Source organism: Rattus norvegicus, chromosome 20 (genome assembly GCF_036323735.1).
Source record: "Rattus norvegicus strain BN/NHsdMcwi chromosome 20, GRCr8, whole genome shotgun sequence".
Taxonomy (NCBI): Eukaryota; Metazoa; Chordata; class Mammalia; order Rodentia; family Muridae; genus Rattus; species Rattus norvegicus.
This window is the reverse complement of record NC_086038.1, coordinates 18321852-18339252: the sequence shown is the minus strand read 5'-3', so window position 1 is coordinate 18339252 and position 17401 is coordinate 18321852. Positions and strand designations below refer to the sequence as shown.

Here is a 17401-nt window from a genome sequence, read left to right as displayed (position 1 = left end):
AGCTGACTGTTGCCAGGTAACTGTGGGGGTGGGGCTTAGACAGAATGCCAACAGGTCTTAAAAAGGATCCGACACTGGTTCCCAGCTCTCACATGGCAACTAACAACTGTCCCTGGAGTTCCAGGGGATCCAGTGCCTTCTACTGGCCTCCATGGGCACTGTGCATGCGTGGCACACATATAACCATGGAAGAAAAACAGGCACACGCATCCTTTAAAAATAAAATAAATCCTAAATGCAGATAGGGTCTTTGAACATTATGAAGATGGACGCCCTATCCATTCTGACGTACTGTCATCCAAGTGTACCTGTATGTTAAAACAAAGACCCCGTGAGTACCAGTGTAAATAATAGGCATAATCATAATGCCACCAATGTGTGTTCTAAAAAGTGATCAAGACTGAACCGGTCTCCCTCTCTTACAGGTTCGAGTGTGGGGCTATTCATCTACGCCGCTCTGCAGAGGATGCTGATTGAGTTCTATGGCTTGGATGGGTGCCTGCTCATCGTGGGAGCTTTAGCTTTAAACATTCTAGCCTGTGGTAGCCTCATGAGGCCCTTACAAACCTCCGACTGTCCTTTTCCTGAAAAGATAGCTCCGGAGAATGTTCCAGACAGATACTCCATATACAACGAGAAAGAGAAGAACCAAGAAGAAACTATGACCTTCCAAGACAAGGGCTACAGTAACGAAGATAAATGCTTGCCCAATGGTGACTGGGGAAGGGAGACTTCCCTTCCTAAAAACCCTACAGGCGCTGCGCACACCAAGGAGCCCGAGCCGTACAAAAAGAAGGTCGTGGAACAGACTAATTTTTGCAAGCAACTTGCCAAGAGGAAATGGCAGGTATATAGGAACTACTGCGGAGAGACCGCGTCTCTTTTTAAAAACAAAGTCTTCTCCGCGCTTTTCGTCGCCATCTTGCTATTTGACATCGGAGGGTTTCCACCGTCGCTGCTCATGGAGGACGTCGCGAGAAGTTACCACGTGCGGGAAGAAGATCTTACCATACCTCTCATCTCCATTTTCGGCATCATGACAGCCGTGGGCAAGCTTCTTTTAGGCATCCTGGCTGACTTCAAGTGGGTCAACACCTTGTATCTCTACGTAGCTACCCTGATCATCACTGGCCTGGCCTTGTGCGCAATCCCTCTTGCCAAGAGTTACGTCACGCTGGCAATCCTTTCTGGGATCTTGGGTTTCCTTACTGGTAATTGGTCCATCTTCCCGTATGTGACCACGAAGACTGTGGGGATTGACAAATTAGCCCACGCCTATGGAATACTCATGTTCTTTGCTGGACTTGGGAACAGCCTCGGGCCACCCATAGTTGGTAAGATGCTCAGTTCACCGTTCTTCCTATACTTCAAGTCAGAAACGTTCTTAGCAATAGCATAGATTTGCTGAAAGCAAAATGGACTATTTCACGGTAGTTAATTCAAGATTATTTTTTGACAGGGCTGGGGATGTAGCCCCACTCGTAGTGTTTGCCTAGCTTGCAGGAAGCCCGTGGTTTATTCTCCCGATCTGTCTAAAACCAGGGGTGGTAGCTCAAACCTGTAACCCTGGCACTTGGGAGGGTCTAAAGTGTGAAGTTCAAGCTCATATTTGGTAGATGGTGAGTTTTAGGTCAGCCTGGGCTACATGAGTCCCTAACTCAGTGTACACACACACACACACACACACACACACACACACACACACGTATTCATACATGCACTTGCACACACATTCACACATACATGTATACACGCGTGCATGTACAGATGCACAAACATGCATGCACACGCACACATGCACATGTATGCGCACACACATACATGCACGCACACTCACACGCACATGCCTGTAATAGAGTCGAATAAGCTGATATACCTCCTCTGACTTTGTTCTCATTCTTTAGTTGGAAGAAATGACAAACACTAGCCTCAAAGATGTAACAGACTCCTCTCTTAAAGCACAGGCAGCCATGTTGGAAGCAGGTGGGAGCATGCACACGGTTTCTATGAAACTTACGTTGTTCTAACCACTCTCTCCTCAGGTTGGTTCTATGACTGGACCCAGACCTATGACATCGCCTTTTATTTCAGTGGCTTCTGTGTCCTGCTGGGGGGCTTCATCCTGCTGTTAGCCATCTTGCCCTGTTGGGGTATGTGCAACCAAAGGCTCCCTAAGCCAGCAGCACCAACAACCTTTTTCTACAAAGTTGCCTCTAATGTTTAGAGGGATATTAAAAGGCCTTATTTTCTCTATTTTTCTACTTTATACCATACAGCAATATTTGTATGTATGTATGAATATATGTATGTAACAAATTGTTAAGCAGGTTCTCAAGAGTCATGATCTTATAGCAAAACGTCTCTGACTGACTCTGAGGGAGAACGTACTCTCGCACACCCTGTCTCTGTGTGCCGTGTGTATAACCTCGATCCCTTGTCTTCCCCTCGCCCCTGAGAAGCGGGACTGTTCCGTTTCACCATTGTTCGTGAGTTCAGGATCTAAGACCGTTGATTAGCTTCACGCACTTTTCTCTGGGTGAAGTTTAAAGTCTCTGCTCTCCCTCTGAGTTCTCCAAGGTGCTCAGTGGGTTCTGTCTTAAACCGTGCACTCCTCATGATTGGACTTGTGTGAAGGAGTAACGACTGTCTCCTCGACGTCAGACCTGCAAGTCCAGAGAAGTCCGTTTCATTTCCGGAAACGAAAGTGGTTGCAACATCACTAAGATGTCGAAGACCTCTTCAGGCAAGACACTTTAAATCACAGCTGTCTGACGTCCGTTTTCTCTTTTACTGTGCTTGATGAAGTACTGTGGGGCAATTTGGTGTCCACTGCCTTCCAACTTGCTCAATTCCTCCAGCAGCCCACCCGCATGGCTGGCTCCTAGGACCTCGCTCCCGGGTGTCGATCGGCATCCGCTCCGCTGAGGTCTCCTAAGAGCTGCTGGTTTGCCGGGTTCCAGCTTGGAAATACACCTTTGAACCATTCCATCTGGCAAATGGGAAGCGCCTGTTTGCTTTGAGTGCCCTGAGAAAGGGTTGCAAGGCTCTCGCATGTCTTCCAAATGAAGCTCGTGGTGGTTTCTCTTGGGCTTTTCCCACTATTGCATTTCTATCCGTGGATGGTGCTAAACCATGATGCTCTCAGTCCATAGATGTAGGAAAGGACAGAGCAAAGAGAAATTGCTACTCTCATCCAACCTTATCTAATCCAAAGAACAATGTTTGAGGGTGAAAATGTTTAATGAATGGGCATTTTTTTTCTCTATATAGAAATGGGTTTCAACTTTGGTATGCCTGAAACGTCTCCTGTAAAAACCTCAGTGCTTGGTACTACGCTGTTTTGTTTTGTTTCATTTTTTGAAACAGGGTTTCTCTACATAGCCTTAGCTATCCAGAACTTGCTTTATAGACCAGGCTGGCCTTGAACTCAGAGCCACCTGCCTCTGCCTCCCCAGGACCATGATTAAAGGCAGGAGCACCTTTCCTGGCTAGGTCTATGTTTTGGATTTTAATTCTGCATGTTGGTCCAAGCATCTGGACTTTAACGAACTCTGCAAGGATTCTGGTGACAGGGCCCGAGGACAGCTTTGGCAACAGTAAGCCTAGGCAGAAGCTCAGGGGAGCAGGGAGGGCAAGCATACCAGGCAGGAAGCCCGGAGTTCATATTCCCAGCACCACAGGGAAAAAGAAATAAATCAGATTGGCGGTAGACAACCATTTTTTTCCCTCTCTTGAGCGATAGGGGAAAATAAAAGATAAACCATGCAGTCAGGTATTAGAAAACAAACAGCCAAGGGTTCTTTAAGTAATGGCTCCCTTTCCGTTGTGCCAAAATTGTCCTCTCATTTTTTTTTTTAAATATGTGAAATTATTTTCTACGTCACCGCCTTCCTTTGCAGGCGCCTGAAGCACTTTATTACGCATCCCCAAGAGCACCACCCGGAAGGCAATAAGCAACTATGTCCAGTGTCATCAAATACAAAGATTTCATAGCATTGTCTTACAATAAATAATGGAGCTCAAAGCACATGGGACTTGTGTTCTGCACTCGGACTTCTGGAAAGTTCTTTGTACCTCATTCTCCAGTCTATCAAAGGCAGTAACTAGAACCTTACTCCAGCTCCAGGCGATCCGACAACTTCTTCTGTCTCTCATAGGCACCGGTATTTTGGTCACACACACACACACACACACACACACACACACACACACACAAATAAAAATAAAAAAGATATCTTTAAAATTTAGAGCTATGATTTTTTAAGCAAAATAAATAAAAAAGAAATAAGCCTTCTACTCTTTTGTATTTAAAGTCTTGTTTTAGTCAATATTGTGTTCATGATTCTGGGCAACCTGAGAGGTTTGATTTTGCTCACGTGTCCACGGTCATCAATGTTGACACTTGTCCTTTGTCATCGATATTACCCGTGTATGCATGAGCCATTGTGTAGGGAATGGGTTTTAAGTTATGATGAAATATTTTTGGCTGGTTTTTTTTTTTTTCTCTACTTACCGTTTTTCTTTCCCACTACGGTGACACGCCACGTGAATTTAAATATATAAATTCTCGGATAGAGTTTAGGTCTACACTGGACCAGAACAGACTCAAAAGTCAACGTCCTGAGCTACTTTGACCCCTGGGTTGGCAGAGCCAGTGTGTCAGAACCACAGGAACCTGGCCTTGAGGAAGAGGGAGACTCAGTAATGACGTCACCAGCCATACAGAACTTTTCCTTTTGAGTCGGGGTCTTGCCATCTTGGCTTAGGCTGGTGTGGGCTCTGAGGCTGGTCTCTACAGTAGTTGAGATGGTTGTCGTGCGGGTACTGACATATCCAGCTTTGTCGTTTGTAAAACCCTCAAAGCATTCTGAACTTAGACTGTTTCTCTCACAACACTGTGATGTGGTAATCAACCACGACTCTGATTTTAGAATGCAACATGAATGTGTCCTGATATAATCACTCTAACACAAAATCTAATATAAAAGCACAGGAAAGTAATTTCCAAGAGCAAAAAAAAAAAAAAAAAAAAAAAAAACAAAAAAAAACCGAGGTCTCTCTCTGAAGAGACCAAAGCCGTCCCTTTGATTCTAACCAGGGATTTGCAGCCAAACCAGACGTCTCAGGGGAGAAGTTATAAAAATAGGAATGCCAGGCAAGAATGAGCATTAAAAATTAACAAGTTTACACCGACCACAAAGAAGCAAGTCTTCTGTGACTGGAGAGATACTGGAAATACCAGGAGCCGAAGGTGGGAAGGGTGTGGACCAGGAGAATTTGTCTGCAATGCCCCATCCTGGTGGTGTTTTGCAAGTCTTCACCTTTCCTTTCTCTGAGGAGTCAGGAGCTGACATAATTCTCTCCAGGGAGTCCTGCTATCAGGAGGGAAGCTTCAGCCTCCAGTGTTTAAAGTCCCTTAGAAGCAACGCTGTGAGGTCATGGCCCAGTGTGTGTGTGTGTGTGTGTGTGTGTGTGTGTGTGTGTGTGTGTGTAAGACTCTCCTTACACTGGAGTCTCTGAGAATGAAATGAAGGAGAGATCCATTTTGGAGAATGCCTCCCTTAGGGAGCCATGTTCTGAGTGCCTGAAACACGCAGTTAACACCCGCAGTGCATTTTCTCCGATGTAATCACCGTCTTGGTATCTTTTGTCATCTAGTCATTGGGTCTGAAGGATGCCACCTCTGAGATCCCTCTCGGAGGCAGGCAGCCAATGAAAGGAAACAGAGATAACATTTGGGGGAGGGAGGGGTACCACTTACATCCTGGTCCTCAGCCATGACCAGATGGCGCATGCTCAGTCAAGCTCCGCCTCTGTGACCATGATCACATTATTGGGGCTACTTCCCACTTTTATAAATGACGCCACAGGGCAATCCTGAGACATAAGTAGAAAGCTATAGGTGCCCTTTAAGAGCTCACTAAGTGTTTTCTCTGTCTCTATTCTCAAGAGTGTGGTTTCTCCTGTGGGAGTCAGCCAGGGTCCAGGCCCAGGTAGGTAATGTTTACGCTGCAGATACAGAGCCTTCCCTAATCCCCTCCTTGTCGAACTACCTCAGCTCTCGCCCTCCCGCAAGCTTGCTCGGGTCAAAATCCTTCCCAGAAGGGAACTGTGACACAGCATATTTTCCTGGCTTTGCCATTCAGGAGCTCTGACAGGCATCAGAGCCACGGAAAGCAAACCGAAGGCCATTCCTCCCAGAATCGAACCGGACTCACCCTGTGAGCCGGATGGTTTCTATTTATTTCTCTTCGAAAGCCAGTTTCCCGGAAGGTGGGCCCAGAACTGGGGAGAGAGCAAAATGATCCGAAGTGTGTATGGAAAGCTAATTGCCATGGCTCTCTGTCCCTATTGATGGCATTCCTTCTAAGCTCCGCCCATTAGTTACCTGGCGACAGCTAGGTAGGCCTGGCTTACCATAAGAGGGTCTCTTAGGCTCTCTCTTGTTCCTGGCCTCCCCCGCCCCCTTCTCCTTCTCTCTCACTCCTCCCCTTCCCTCCTGCCCTCTTCTTAAGTAAACTTTGTTCTATACTATATGTGGGGAAGGGATACCTCAGCATGGGCCCACTGGGGCACCCCTCCCACCTCACCATACCTCACCTCTACAAAACATAGCCTGGCTTTCTTTTTATAAAACACAACACCTACACACACGCACGCACGCACGCACGCACGCACGCACGCACGCACGCACGCATGCACGCACTCACCCAGTCCTTTCCAGGACACCTTTGAGATTGACTGTTGAGGGAGTGAGTGCAGCTCTAGGCCAGAGCTTCTGGGATTCGTTTCTCTCTCGGCAGCCTGAGTTTGCTTCCTACCACATACATTGGCTGTCAGACTCATTTATCTTACATTTCCTCCTTTTAAGAAGAAAAAAGGGGGCTGGAGAGCTGGCTTGGCGGTTAGGAGCACGCGCTCTTCTTGAATGGGGTATGGACTTGGTTCCCAGCACAACTGCCTGTCAGTTCCCAGGGATCCAATACCCTTTCTGCTCTCTGCACCAACATGGTGTTCGTTAACGCACACCTCCACACCTCCAAACATACACACAAGACATTTAAAAGTAAATAAATCTGAGAAACATAATAGAAATAAAATCTTTTAAAACCCTTTATTTATTTATTTTGTTCTTTTCTAAGCGGTATTCCGAAAGCCTTACTAAGCAATCTATCTCGATGAAAGATAACCCCCGGCCTAGGGATAACCCCTCTAGGGTTATCCTAGAAGATAACCCTAGGCCTCTCTTCTTGTAGAATGTTCCTGATATAATAAGAGAAGTTATTTCCAAGACAGAGCTCAGAAAAACCCTGCCACCTGCAGCTTTAATGGGACGCTGTCCACAGGCGACTCCAGGATCCTAGCAGTAAGGGAGACAGGCGCTCAGATTTCCTGTGCGCAAGCTGGGTTTGATGGTTTTCTCACCAGAAGACCTCACCAAAGACGGGAATCCAGTAGTCTTGGATTCTTTCCCTAGTTCCTGATAAGTCAAGATATTTTAGGCTCATTTGTGTGTTTTCTCGGTCAGATAAGGAGTTAGTCATTCCTCCTAGAATCTCCTGGAGGTGTTTTTTGGACCATTAGCAGATGCTAAAGATACTCACTGGTAATCAGCTGGGGGATGCTTCTTTAGGCTAAGTGCTTTTTGTTTTTTTTTAAACAGAATCCACGATGAGTTAGTTCTTCCTGGCCATTTCTAACTGAAATAACTTACATTTGATATACTTGATTTTACACTAAAACTCTCTGTGACTTAAAGTCTTGCCTTGTCTAACAACTGATGTATTTGCTTGTCCTACTGTGTGTGTACTGTATCATTGGAAATGTAATATTACCATCATTTCTGGTGGCATGATCGCAAAAACACGTCTTTGTGGCACATTTGTCCTTAGCATGGCCTGACCAGATTTGGTTTGCATCCTTGAGAAGAGGCTGAGTGACAAAGCCACCCAATTCTTGCCACTTACTGTTTGTGTGTCGTGGTTTCTTATAGGACATTTCTTCTGTTACTGTTGAGCACTGAACATTTTTTTCTTGTATAGGGTTAGGGATAATTGAGTTGATCCCTGTGTGTTTGCATGTGAACATATGTGCATGTTATGTAGATGCCATGAAACAATTCTCTTCCTCCTCCGTGGGCTCTGGGGATTGAACTCAGGTTGCCCGGCTTGCATGGCAACAGCTTTTACTTACTGAAGCCTTTGATTCTTTTTTTTTTTTTAAATCTATCTTTCTATCTATGGTCTGTGTCTTCCTATGTGTCTACAGAAGCCAAAAGAGGGTGTCAAATCCCCCAGGACTGTGGTGATCTAGTTTCCCATCTGTTGCTGGGACAAACATTGCTATCAATGCAAATCGTGAAGGAAAGGATTTACTTGTTTATATTTTCAGGCCACAGTCTGTGACCAAAGGAAGTCAGGGCAAGAGCTCAAGCAGGATCACGGAGGTGAAGGCTGCTTGCTGGTCACTCACTGGCTGGGTTGCAGGCCTTCTTCTCCACCCCAGACCTAGGGAATTGTGCCACCCACAGTGGGCTGGCCATCTTACATCCATCAACAGTCAAGACTGTCTCTCCCAGAATGGCCACAGGCCAATTTGATCTCAGCAGTTCCTTAAGTTCCCTCTTCCCTAGTGAGGTGGCGTCATTGGCAATAAAATCTAACCGCACACTGGCCTCCTGGAAAGCACCCGAGGTTACCCAATAATCCTTTCCTGCCATCCCTTTTCCATGGGTGGTGCCACGATTCGAATCCTAAATGGGTGGTGCCATGATTCGAATCCTAAAGGGAGTCACTCTCCTCTAAACATGATGTGTTTGTAGGTCTGTTGTACAGGCTCCCACGGTCCGCTCCATCCCCCCCATCATGAGGTAAGGTGCTTGTGGAGAAGGCTTCTGCCTCTATGCAGAAGCTTACCTCCCTGCAGCACCAGCTCGCCAGTGCTCTACCTTTGTGCTGGTGCTTAGAAATGACTTAAAGTCGGGGTACAGTAGCAGGCAGAGGGGCCCACAGGCATGGTAGGTCAACAGGGTGACAAAGAGGACAGCAGTGCATTGAGGGAGGTAAAATGACACACACACACACACACACACACACACACACACACACCGTGAGAGTTAGCAAGCGGGAGCCCAGGGCCCTGGCTAGGCATCAGTGGGGTTACTGCTGCCTGACCCATTTCCCTCCCCAGTCCTGGTGGGTCAGGAGCAGGCTCCAACATCAGCTTCTGGTGACCAGGTACCCTAAGTACCTCGTCATACAGTTTCCTATGACAAGTCCTTTATCTTGAGACATATTGAGATTTAAATACTGGCTGATTTGCTTGTTTGACTTCTGGCCAAAAAATAAATAAATAAATAAAAATAAAAGAATTCCTGACTTTGACTACACATGGTACCCACCACTGGGGTTGGCCTAGGGGAGTGTAGACAGGTAGTTATAAATCATTTTCAGATAAGACAGACTGGTTGTGGGCAGGGGGGACAGGGGGAGAAGATGGGGAGACCCCTGGCCTTTTAATCCTATGGAAGCTGCCTTTAGGGCATGGAGTCAAATGGGCAGGGATTACAGTTGAACCTGTTTGGAGGCCTCTGAGTCAGTGAGGCCATAGAATAGCAACCCCTTGGATTCTGCAGCACTTTCTGGTCCAGGAAGCACTTTCTTATTCATTCTCTCACCTGGTCTCCATAGCAACCTTGACCGAGGCTATGCAGATGATGCTACCACCCTTCTTTCCAGGAGGAAACAGAAGAAAACTGAAGATTCCTGTGGCCAAGGGACTGCCTTCTAGTCTCCTGTCTCCTGCCCGGTTGTCCTTAGCTCCAGTGAGCAGTGGCTGGAACTGGCTTTGCTGAAGCAACTTTCTCAGAACAGGAAGGGAAAAGATGTTTGGCTCCCTCTGAGGTAGTCAACAGCCTAGGGGCTGCTTCACCCCGCCCAGTAGGGCAGTCATCTGCTCTAGTCTGAGCTCTCCCTCTCTCCCTCCCTTTTAATCTCTTCTGACTGTTTTCCACAGGTTACACCTCAGATTTGCCTAAGAATTAACTGTAACTCTTACCAGATGGTACTGGATCTGATCTAGGTCTATTAGAATCTCTTTAAAGTCAAGAGATCAAAGGGTTAGATGAAATGACAGAGCATTCCAACAGCTACAGTTTCACTTTGTGCTCCTTGTAGGTGTGAATGGAAATTCTTGAAAAAGAAGCTGTGTTTGGCTGTGAACAAACCAAACCAAACCAAACCAAACCAAACCAAACCAAACCAAACCAAACCAAACTAAACCAAACAAAACCAAACTAAACTAAACCAAATCAAGCCAAATCGAACCAAACTGAACCAAACCAAACAGAACCAAACTAAACCAAACCAAACCACACCAAACCAAACAGAACCAAACTAAACTAAACCAAACTAAACTGAACCAAACCAAACCAAACCAAACGAAATCAAACCAAACCACACAAAACCAAACCAAACCAAACAGAACCAAACTAAACTAAACCAAACTAAACTGAACCAAACCAAACCAAACCAAACGAAATCAAACCAAACCACACAAAACCAAACCAAACCAAACAGAACCAAACTAAACCAAACCAAACCAAACCACATAAACTAAACTAAACTAAACTAAACCAAACCAAACCAAACCAAACCAAACCAAACCAAACCAACACCACTCCCAAAATTCCTGGAAGGAGCATCTGTGTCAGCAGAGGGATTGCTGTGTGTACGAATTGGAGTTTTGTAGGTTCGGAGGCTCCTTTATCTTGGGTTAGTTCTGGGACAGCCATTCCTCCCCCACCCCTTTGTATCTGAACTAACACCTTGTGATAATAAAAACCTCTTAGAAGCTGTACAGTGGTAGCACACACCTTTACTCCCAGCACCCCAAAAGCAGAGGCAAGTGGAGTGGGTTCTTCAGGGATAGCCTAGTTTACAAGAGTGAGTTCCAGGACAGCCAAGGCTACACAGAGAAACTCTTATCTTGAAAGACCAAACCTGGAGTTGGGGATTTAGCTCAGCGGTAGAGCGCTTGCCTAACAAGCGCAAGGCCCTGGGTTCGGTCCCCAGCTCCGAAAAAAGGAAAAAAAAAAAAAAGACCAAACCAAACCAAAAGCAAACAAATAGACAGACAGACAGACAGACAAAACGCCAAAGAAACCTCTTAGAAGCTATTAACTTAGCAGAACACCGGTTCCCACCAACCCAAGACCCAAGAATGTCAGAGAGAAATGCCCAGGTGGTGGTATCACACCCCTTTAAATGTGTTGGCAAAGGACGCTCTGAACAGCCTGTGAGGAAAACAGAGAAATTGGGATGCGTTGAATACAGACTGTGCTTAAGATAGACTACAGGAAGTGTGTGTGCGTGTGTGTGTGTGTGTGTGTGTGTGTGTGTGTGTAGGGGGGTAGGGGTGTATATGAGAGTGCATGTGAGGGTGTATGTGTGAGTCAGAATCCTGTCTAGAAACAGAATTTACCCCTGCTCATTCAGAGGCTATGACGTCAATGGATGGGCCGTGAATACAGGGTGGGCAGGGCAGGTTACACACTCAGACAAGAGCATCAATGGGGAAGCCATTACACCTGCAGGACTGCTCTGCTGTGGCCTTCTTTTCAGTGCCTGGGAATACCCGTCATGCTGTCCCACTGTGCGAGCTCTCCCACTGTGAACTGCCTTGGGTTACCTCAGGGCCAGCACATTCAGGCTCAGACCCTTCCTCTAAGTTGGGACCATTAATGGACCCTGAAGTGCTACCAGGGAAGACCTCACTTCTCAGGTCAGCTTCTCCTGAGCAACCTGCCTTTCTACTAATCTTGCAGTCTGTCTCCCTTGCTTCCTGGAAATCTAAGGGCAGGCCTATGGTGCGGGAGCCAAGGGCCAGAAGGTGTAGGCGCTTGAAGGAAGAGACTGCACACAGAGCTTAGCTGGGAAAGTATCCAGCTCCCACAAGGACACCGGGCCAACGCTGAAAACTGCAAAGTCACCAAATCTCTCTCCCCTCTCCTGTCCCGGCCCCCCCCCCCCCACCCCGCGTCTGTGCCTTAAAACAGGCCAGCATGGCATTGTGGGTAATGAGGTGTTGGGGTGGGGAGCGACTCCTAGGAGGAAAAACGAAACAAAAAGGGCATGAATGAGGGGGAGGGGCAAAGGATGAAGTGCCTCAGTGTTTCCGGTTGACCGGAACAGGAAGGAGACAGAAATACAGACAGGCGCATGTTGTGGTATGGGAGCAGCCATCTTCAGGAATTTAGCTGGGTTTGCTGGGAAAAGATCACCTCGGCAGGGCTTGTTGACTCTCCGGTGTAGAAGGAGAGCCTCACCTGAGGAGTCAGCCCGGCCTCTCTGCCTGTTGTATCCAGTTCTGCCCTAATTACACGCGTCTTGGGAGAGGATGTGGAGAACAGAAGTCAAGGATGAGAGGAGGGGTTCTATCTGTGCAGCCTCAGGGAAGCCAACACCCCTGCTGGGTACAGGCGCTGCAGTATGGCTGCTTTCAGGTTATCTACGCTCAAGTCTGAAACCCCCTCACCCACTGCTCTGTGTGGTGCTTTGAAAGAAAATGGCCCCCATAGGCTTCTAGGGAATGGCGCTATTAGGAGGTGTGGCCTTGTGGGAAGTGTGTGTGTGTGTGTGTGTGTGTGTGTGTAGGACTTTGATATCTCAGATGCTCAAGCCAGGCCCAGCGTGTCTCTTTTCCTGCCACCCGCCAATTCAGAGGTAGAACTCTCAACTCTTTCTCCAGCACCATGTCTGCCTGCATGCCACCATGCTTCCTCCCATGACAGCAATGGACTGAACCTCTAAAACGGTAAACCAGTCCCGATTAAATGTTTTCCTTTATAAGAGTTGCCTTGGTCATGGTGTCTCCTCGCAGCCATAGAAACCCCAAGAAAGACACCTTGTAAGTACCATAAACTCATTTTTTCTCCTCAGCGAACTTTAATGAAATTGTACTGCAGTTTGTCATCAGGACCTTATGAGAAGGGGTAGTTGCTGTTTATGTCTCTTCCAGGGCAGATTGTGTGTGTGTGTGTGTGTGTGTGTGTGTGTGTGTGTATAATTTATGTATTTTGTTTTGGGTTTGATATAGAAGAAAACAGAAGGAACAAGAGTTCTCCTAGGAGAAATCTTACTCTTTATTTTCTTTATATTTTTAAAGATTTACTTATTTTATGTATGTGAGCACACTCTTGCTGTCTTCAGGCACACCAGAAGAAGGCATCATACCATTACAGATGGTTGTGAGCCATTGTGTGATTGCTGGGAATTGAACTCAGGACCTCTGGAAGAGGGGGTCTGTGCTTTTTTTTTTTTTTCGGAGCTGGGGACCAAACCCAGGGCCTTGTGCTTGCAAGGCAAGCGCTCTACCACTGAGCTAAATCCCCAACCCCGGGGGGTCAGTGCTCTTAACCGCTGAGCCGTCTCTCCAGCCCCCTTGAGTATTCTTCCCATGTGCATGCGCACTTCATATTCTGGTAGAAGAAAATGTTAAATGATGGTGTTACCTGTGTAGGCGGAGAGTGGGGGGGGGGACGCTGGAGTGGTTCTTGGTTTACAACATTACAACAGTATGTTAATGTTGCTTGCCAGATAAAATTTAGGATGCTCCATTATAATTTAATTGTCAGATTGAAAAGTTCGGGGTTTTGTGTGTGTGTGTGTGTGTGTGTGTGAAAGTGTGCTTCAGGACCCCTATTATCGTGTAGCCTGACCCGAAAGTGCTGCTGCTGGTGGGGAACCCGAGGACAGGACACTAATCTCAGTATTTCTTGGAGAAAGTCGCCATTCTGATTGGAAAGATGGGCAGAGCCCAGGAGGCCAAGGATGCCAGGCTAGCGTTGGAGGTTGGCATTGTGTGGAGTCCCAGAATGCAATGTGCACTCCCAGGGTACCCTGTGAAGTCTGAGAGTCTGTGCCAGGGCTGCTGGAACCGTTAGCCTATCAAATCTTTCCTCTCAGGAATCTCATCCTAGCAACGAAGAGCTGACCAATACCTATGCAGCAGCCATGACAGGTTAAGGAAGATGTCCCACACTAGAGCCTGACATTTGTCTCCAGGGGTCTGTTGCTACCAGCAAGAATGTCAACCTCTTTTGGGTCCAGGACATTGCCGGCGGCCTTGGAATGGGCACAGGGAACCAAAGGTTCCCCAACCTATCTGGGTAGGACGTCAGGCAGGCCGTTGGGACAGAGGAACCAGTGGGACTAAAGACTATATGTTTCCTCAGTGGACAAGAAGCATTTCAGTATTTCTCAAGCGCCACTGAATGACAGCATCTGAAGAAGAGACATGTACCAAATACACAGCAAAACAGAAGAAACAGGAGGAGTTAATTTTACCATTTCATTTTGCTCAAGATACAATCAATATATAACTAATTAATGAGATTAATGATTCACGAGAGACTTTGACTTTTTTAAAGACTACCTCAAAATCCAGAGAGCACAGAGGCCACATGTGGTGATTCCTCTCCCAGTCTTGTGGTCTTTCCCACACCCCTGTGGTCTCCCCCACACCCCACCCCTATCAGCTTTCTAGGATTTGGGAGCAGCAGCCACACTCTATTCTGGAAACTTCCTGTGGGATTTGCCTCACTCCCAACTCCTGTCCCGCCCCACTCACCTGTCAACCTTCCCAGCCCTTAACATGTGCAGGTTGTGCCAAAATCATATCAGCTGGCTCAGCTCTGGGTGCAATTATATTAGTTACCTGGTCAAGCTGAGCCTTACTAAAGCTTCATTGAGCTCCTGATCGCAGGCGCCTCTGGGTTCCTGAGGATAGGAAGAGGTGTGTGTGGGCTGAGGCCTTACCCGGGCGGCCCCTTTTCAAGCCATCTGAGATGAGGGAGGTCTTTTCCTTCAGTTTTCTCCAGGGAGGCGAGCCCTGCAAGCTAAAGAGCTATTCCCTGTGCTCTAGCGCCTCCCTGTGGTGCAGGAGAGAAATCTGAAAATGGCCTCCTGCGTCTCCGCCTCACTGAGCTTAATGAAAGGCCGGGAAGGACCAGCTGGCTTTTGTTATCTCCTTTAGTCTGAGAGGAAATGAGATTTGTTACTGAATGTCCAGCGTCTCCCGGGGGTCGAGCTGCCTGCTGAGAGTTCAGACGCTGTAGTGACTGCAGCGCGAACTGAGCGGAAGGAAGCATAAATCCAGGCTGCCCCTCTGTCTAAAGGACAGAATCCTGTCCACACCTCACAGGAGACTGAGCCCCAATGTGGTTTTAATGTTGTCTGTCGATCGGAGTTAGCTCTGGCCTCGACCAGTTAAAAACAAACAAAACAGACATCGAAAATAAATTAATAAACGAATAGATAAATAAACGTGATAAAGTCAGAGAAGGCTGGTGGCAGCCTTGTATGTTTGACTAGTGACTGGAAATCTCTGATATCAAGGAAGGTATGTGAGGGCTAGAGAGATGGCTCAGTCAGGCAAGCACTTGCCTTGCCTTGCATGGGGGAACCGGAGCTGGAACCGCGGACCCCACACTGGTGACGGGGACACTTCAGTAATCCCAACTCTGGGTTGGTTTAGACAAGCCAATTCCACTGGCTGGCCAGCCACTCTAGCTTACTTGGTGAGTTCCAGGCCAATGGGAGACTCTCTCTGAAGACAAGGTGGATGGATGGAGCTTCAGTAATGACACCCAAAGTTGTCCCTGGTTTCTGTGCATGGGCACACAGGTGAACACACAGACAGGCGTGTAAGGCAGGACGTTCTTTGGTTGTGTTCCAACGAGGGATAGGACAGTGGTTTTAACCAACAGAGACAAGCAACGAATGCCCTTCTCACCCCCCAAGTCATAAGCCACCTGCAACTTCAGACTGAGAATAAAATCAGCCCCCAAAATCCTGGCTTTGCAGCGTCTTGGAGGAGAAATGACCCCAGAAGTTGAGCCTGCGCCTTGCTTCAAGTTTTTGCCGAGGCTTACGGCTGCCAGGGAGTGTTTCCCCATGGCCACTGTGGCTTTGGGAGGGAGGGGCGTGGCCTTGCTAAATAAAGTACCTCAGATATAGAGAGTCCTCACCCGGTGACCCCAGCACTTAGAGTTCTTAAATGTATTTCTCATTTCCCTTAAGGCATCGATGGCTTTAAAAGTCCAATTTTGCTAGGAGAGCGATTTAAGCTTTTATTTGACATCCTAACAGCCTAAAAGTTCTCGTTGTGTGGGTTCTGTGGGAGATGTTCATCAATGGGAGCCAGCGACAGAACTTGGTCGTTTTTCTGGATGGGTACGTCAACGTCAGCGTCAGCGTCAACGTCAGCGTCAGCATCAGCGTCAGCATCAGCGTCAGCGTGAGGTACTTCAGGAGGTAGGATGTCTGTGCACCATCTGTAGCTTCGTGCATCTGTAATGTTTGCACACGTGTGTCTGAGGGACAGCGGTTAGAGGTCTAGGGACAGAAAGTATCATTGCACGAACCCCGTAAGGAAGACCCGGATGCTTGCCTAGCCTTGACACGTTCCTCAGCTTGAGCTTCCGAACGGTACCTAAGATCTTCTGTTAGTCCTGGCGTCGGGAGAGGAGTTGATAGCTGAGACGTCTAACTCAGGACATGCAAGTTCACATCCTGATGAAGGAGCAGGCTTGGTGACAGCATCGGCCAGTGAGTTACAGAACACAACACTGGAAAGTAAGGCTTCTTCGGGGAGGGAGCTGGAACGGGTGGAGATGGGACAGGGTGGATGGATATCTCAGCAGTTAGGAGGACCCAGGCTTGGTTCCCAGCACCCATGTGCCCATTCACAGCCATCTCCAGCTCAGGGTATCTAATATCAACTTTTGGCCTCTGAGGGCGCTGGTATGCACTTAGTGTAACATACAGTTAAATAGCCATTCATACATACATGTAAAATAAAAATCAATAAATCCCAAAAAGAAAGAAATGAAGGAAGAAAAGAAAGAAAAGACAGACAGAGGCGGATTGCTGACTGCCAGGGACATGTTTTGTAAGACCTGTGGTAGATAGCTCTTGACTCTTGTACTGGCTGGCCTTGTGTATCAACTTGACGTGAGCTACAGTCATCAGAGAGGAAGGAAGGAGCCTCCGTTGAGGAAATGCCTCCATGAGATCCAGCTATAGGGTGTTTTCTCAATTAGTGATCAATGGGGTGGGACCCAGCCCACTGTGGGTGGTGTCATCCCCTGGGCTGGTGGTTCAGGGTTCTATACAAAAGCAGGCTGAACAAAGGAGGAGCAAGCCAGTAAGCAGCATCCCTCCACGGCCTCTGCATTAGCTCCTGCCTCCAGGTTCCTGCCCTGTCCGAGTTCCTGCCCTGATTTCCTTTGATGATGACAGTGGTTTGGAGGCATGAGGTGGATAAAGCCTCTCCTCCCTGTGTTGCTTTTGGTTATTGTGTTTCCTCACAGCAATTGAGACCCTAACTAGGATAACTCTGA

General features: G+C 47.5%; 1 protein-coding gene across 3 annotated transcripts in view; it reads left to right on the top strand.

The window, feature by feature from the left end:
- Window positions 1-4307, top strand: part of Slc16a9 (solute carrier family 16, member 9) — a 41250-nt gene extending 36943 nt beyond the window's left edge. The window contains exons 1-3 of one of the 3 annotated variants that reach the window (XM_039099158.2): window positions 92-331; window positions 426-1334; window positions 2043-4296. In XM_039099158.2, coding sequence (XP_038955086.1) covers window positions 313-331; window positions 426-1334; window positions 2043-2224 — 1110 coding nt within the window. In that variant the 5' untranslated portion in view covers window positions 92-312 and the 3' untranslated portion in view covers window positions 2225-4296. Of the gene's footprint in view, window positions 1-91; window positions 332-425; window positions 1335-2042 lie in introns of those variants that run through there. The other 2 variants (NM_001421109.1, XM_039099159.2) reach the window with 2 other exon arrangements.
- The last annotated feature ends 13094 nt before the right edge of the window (window positions 4308-17401 follow it).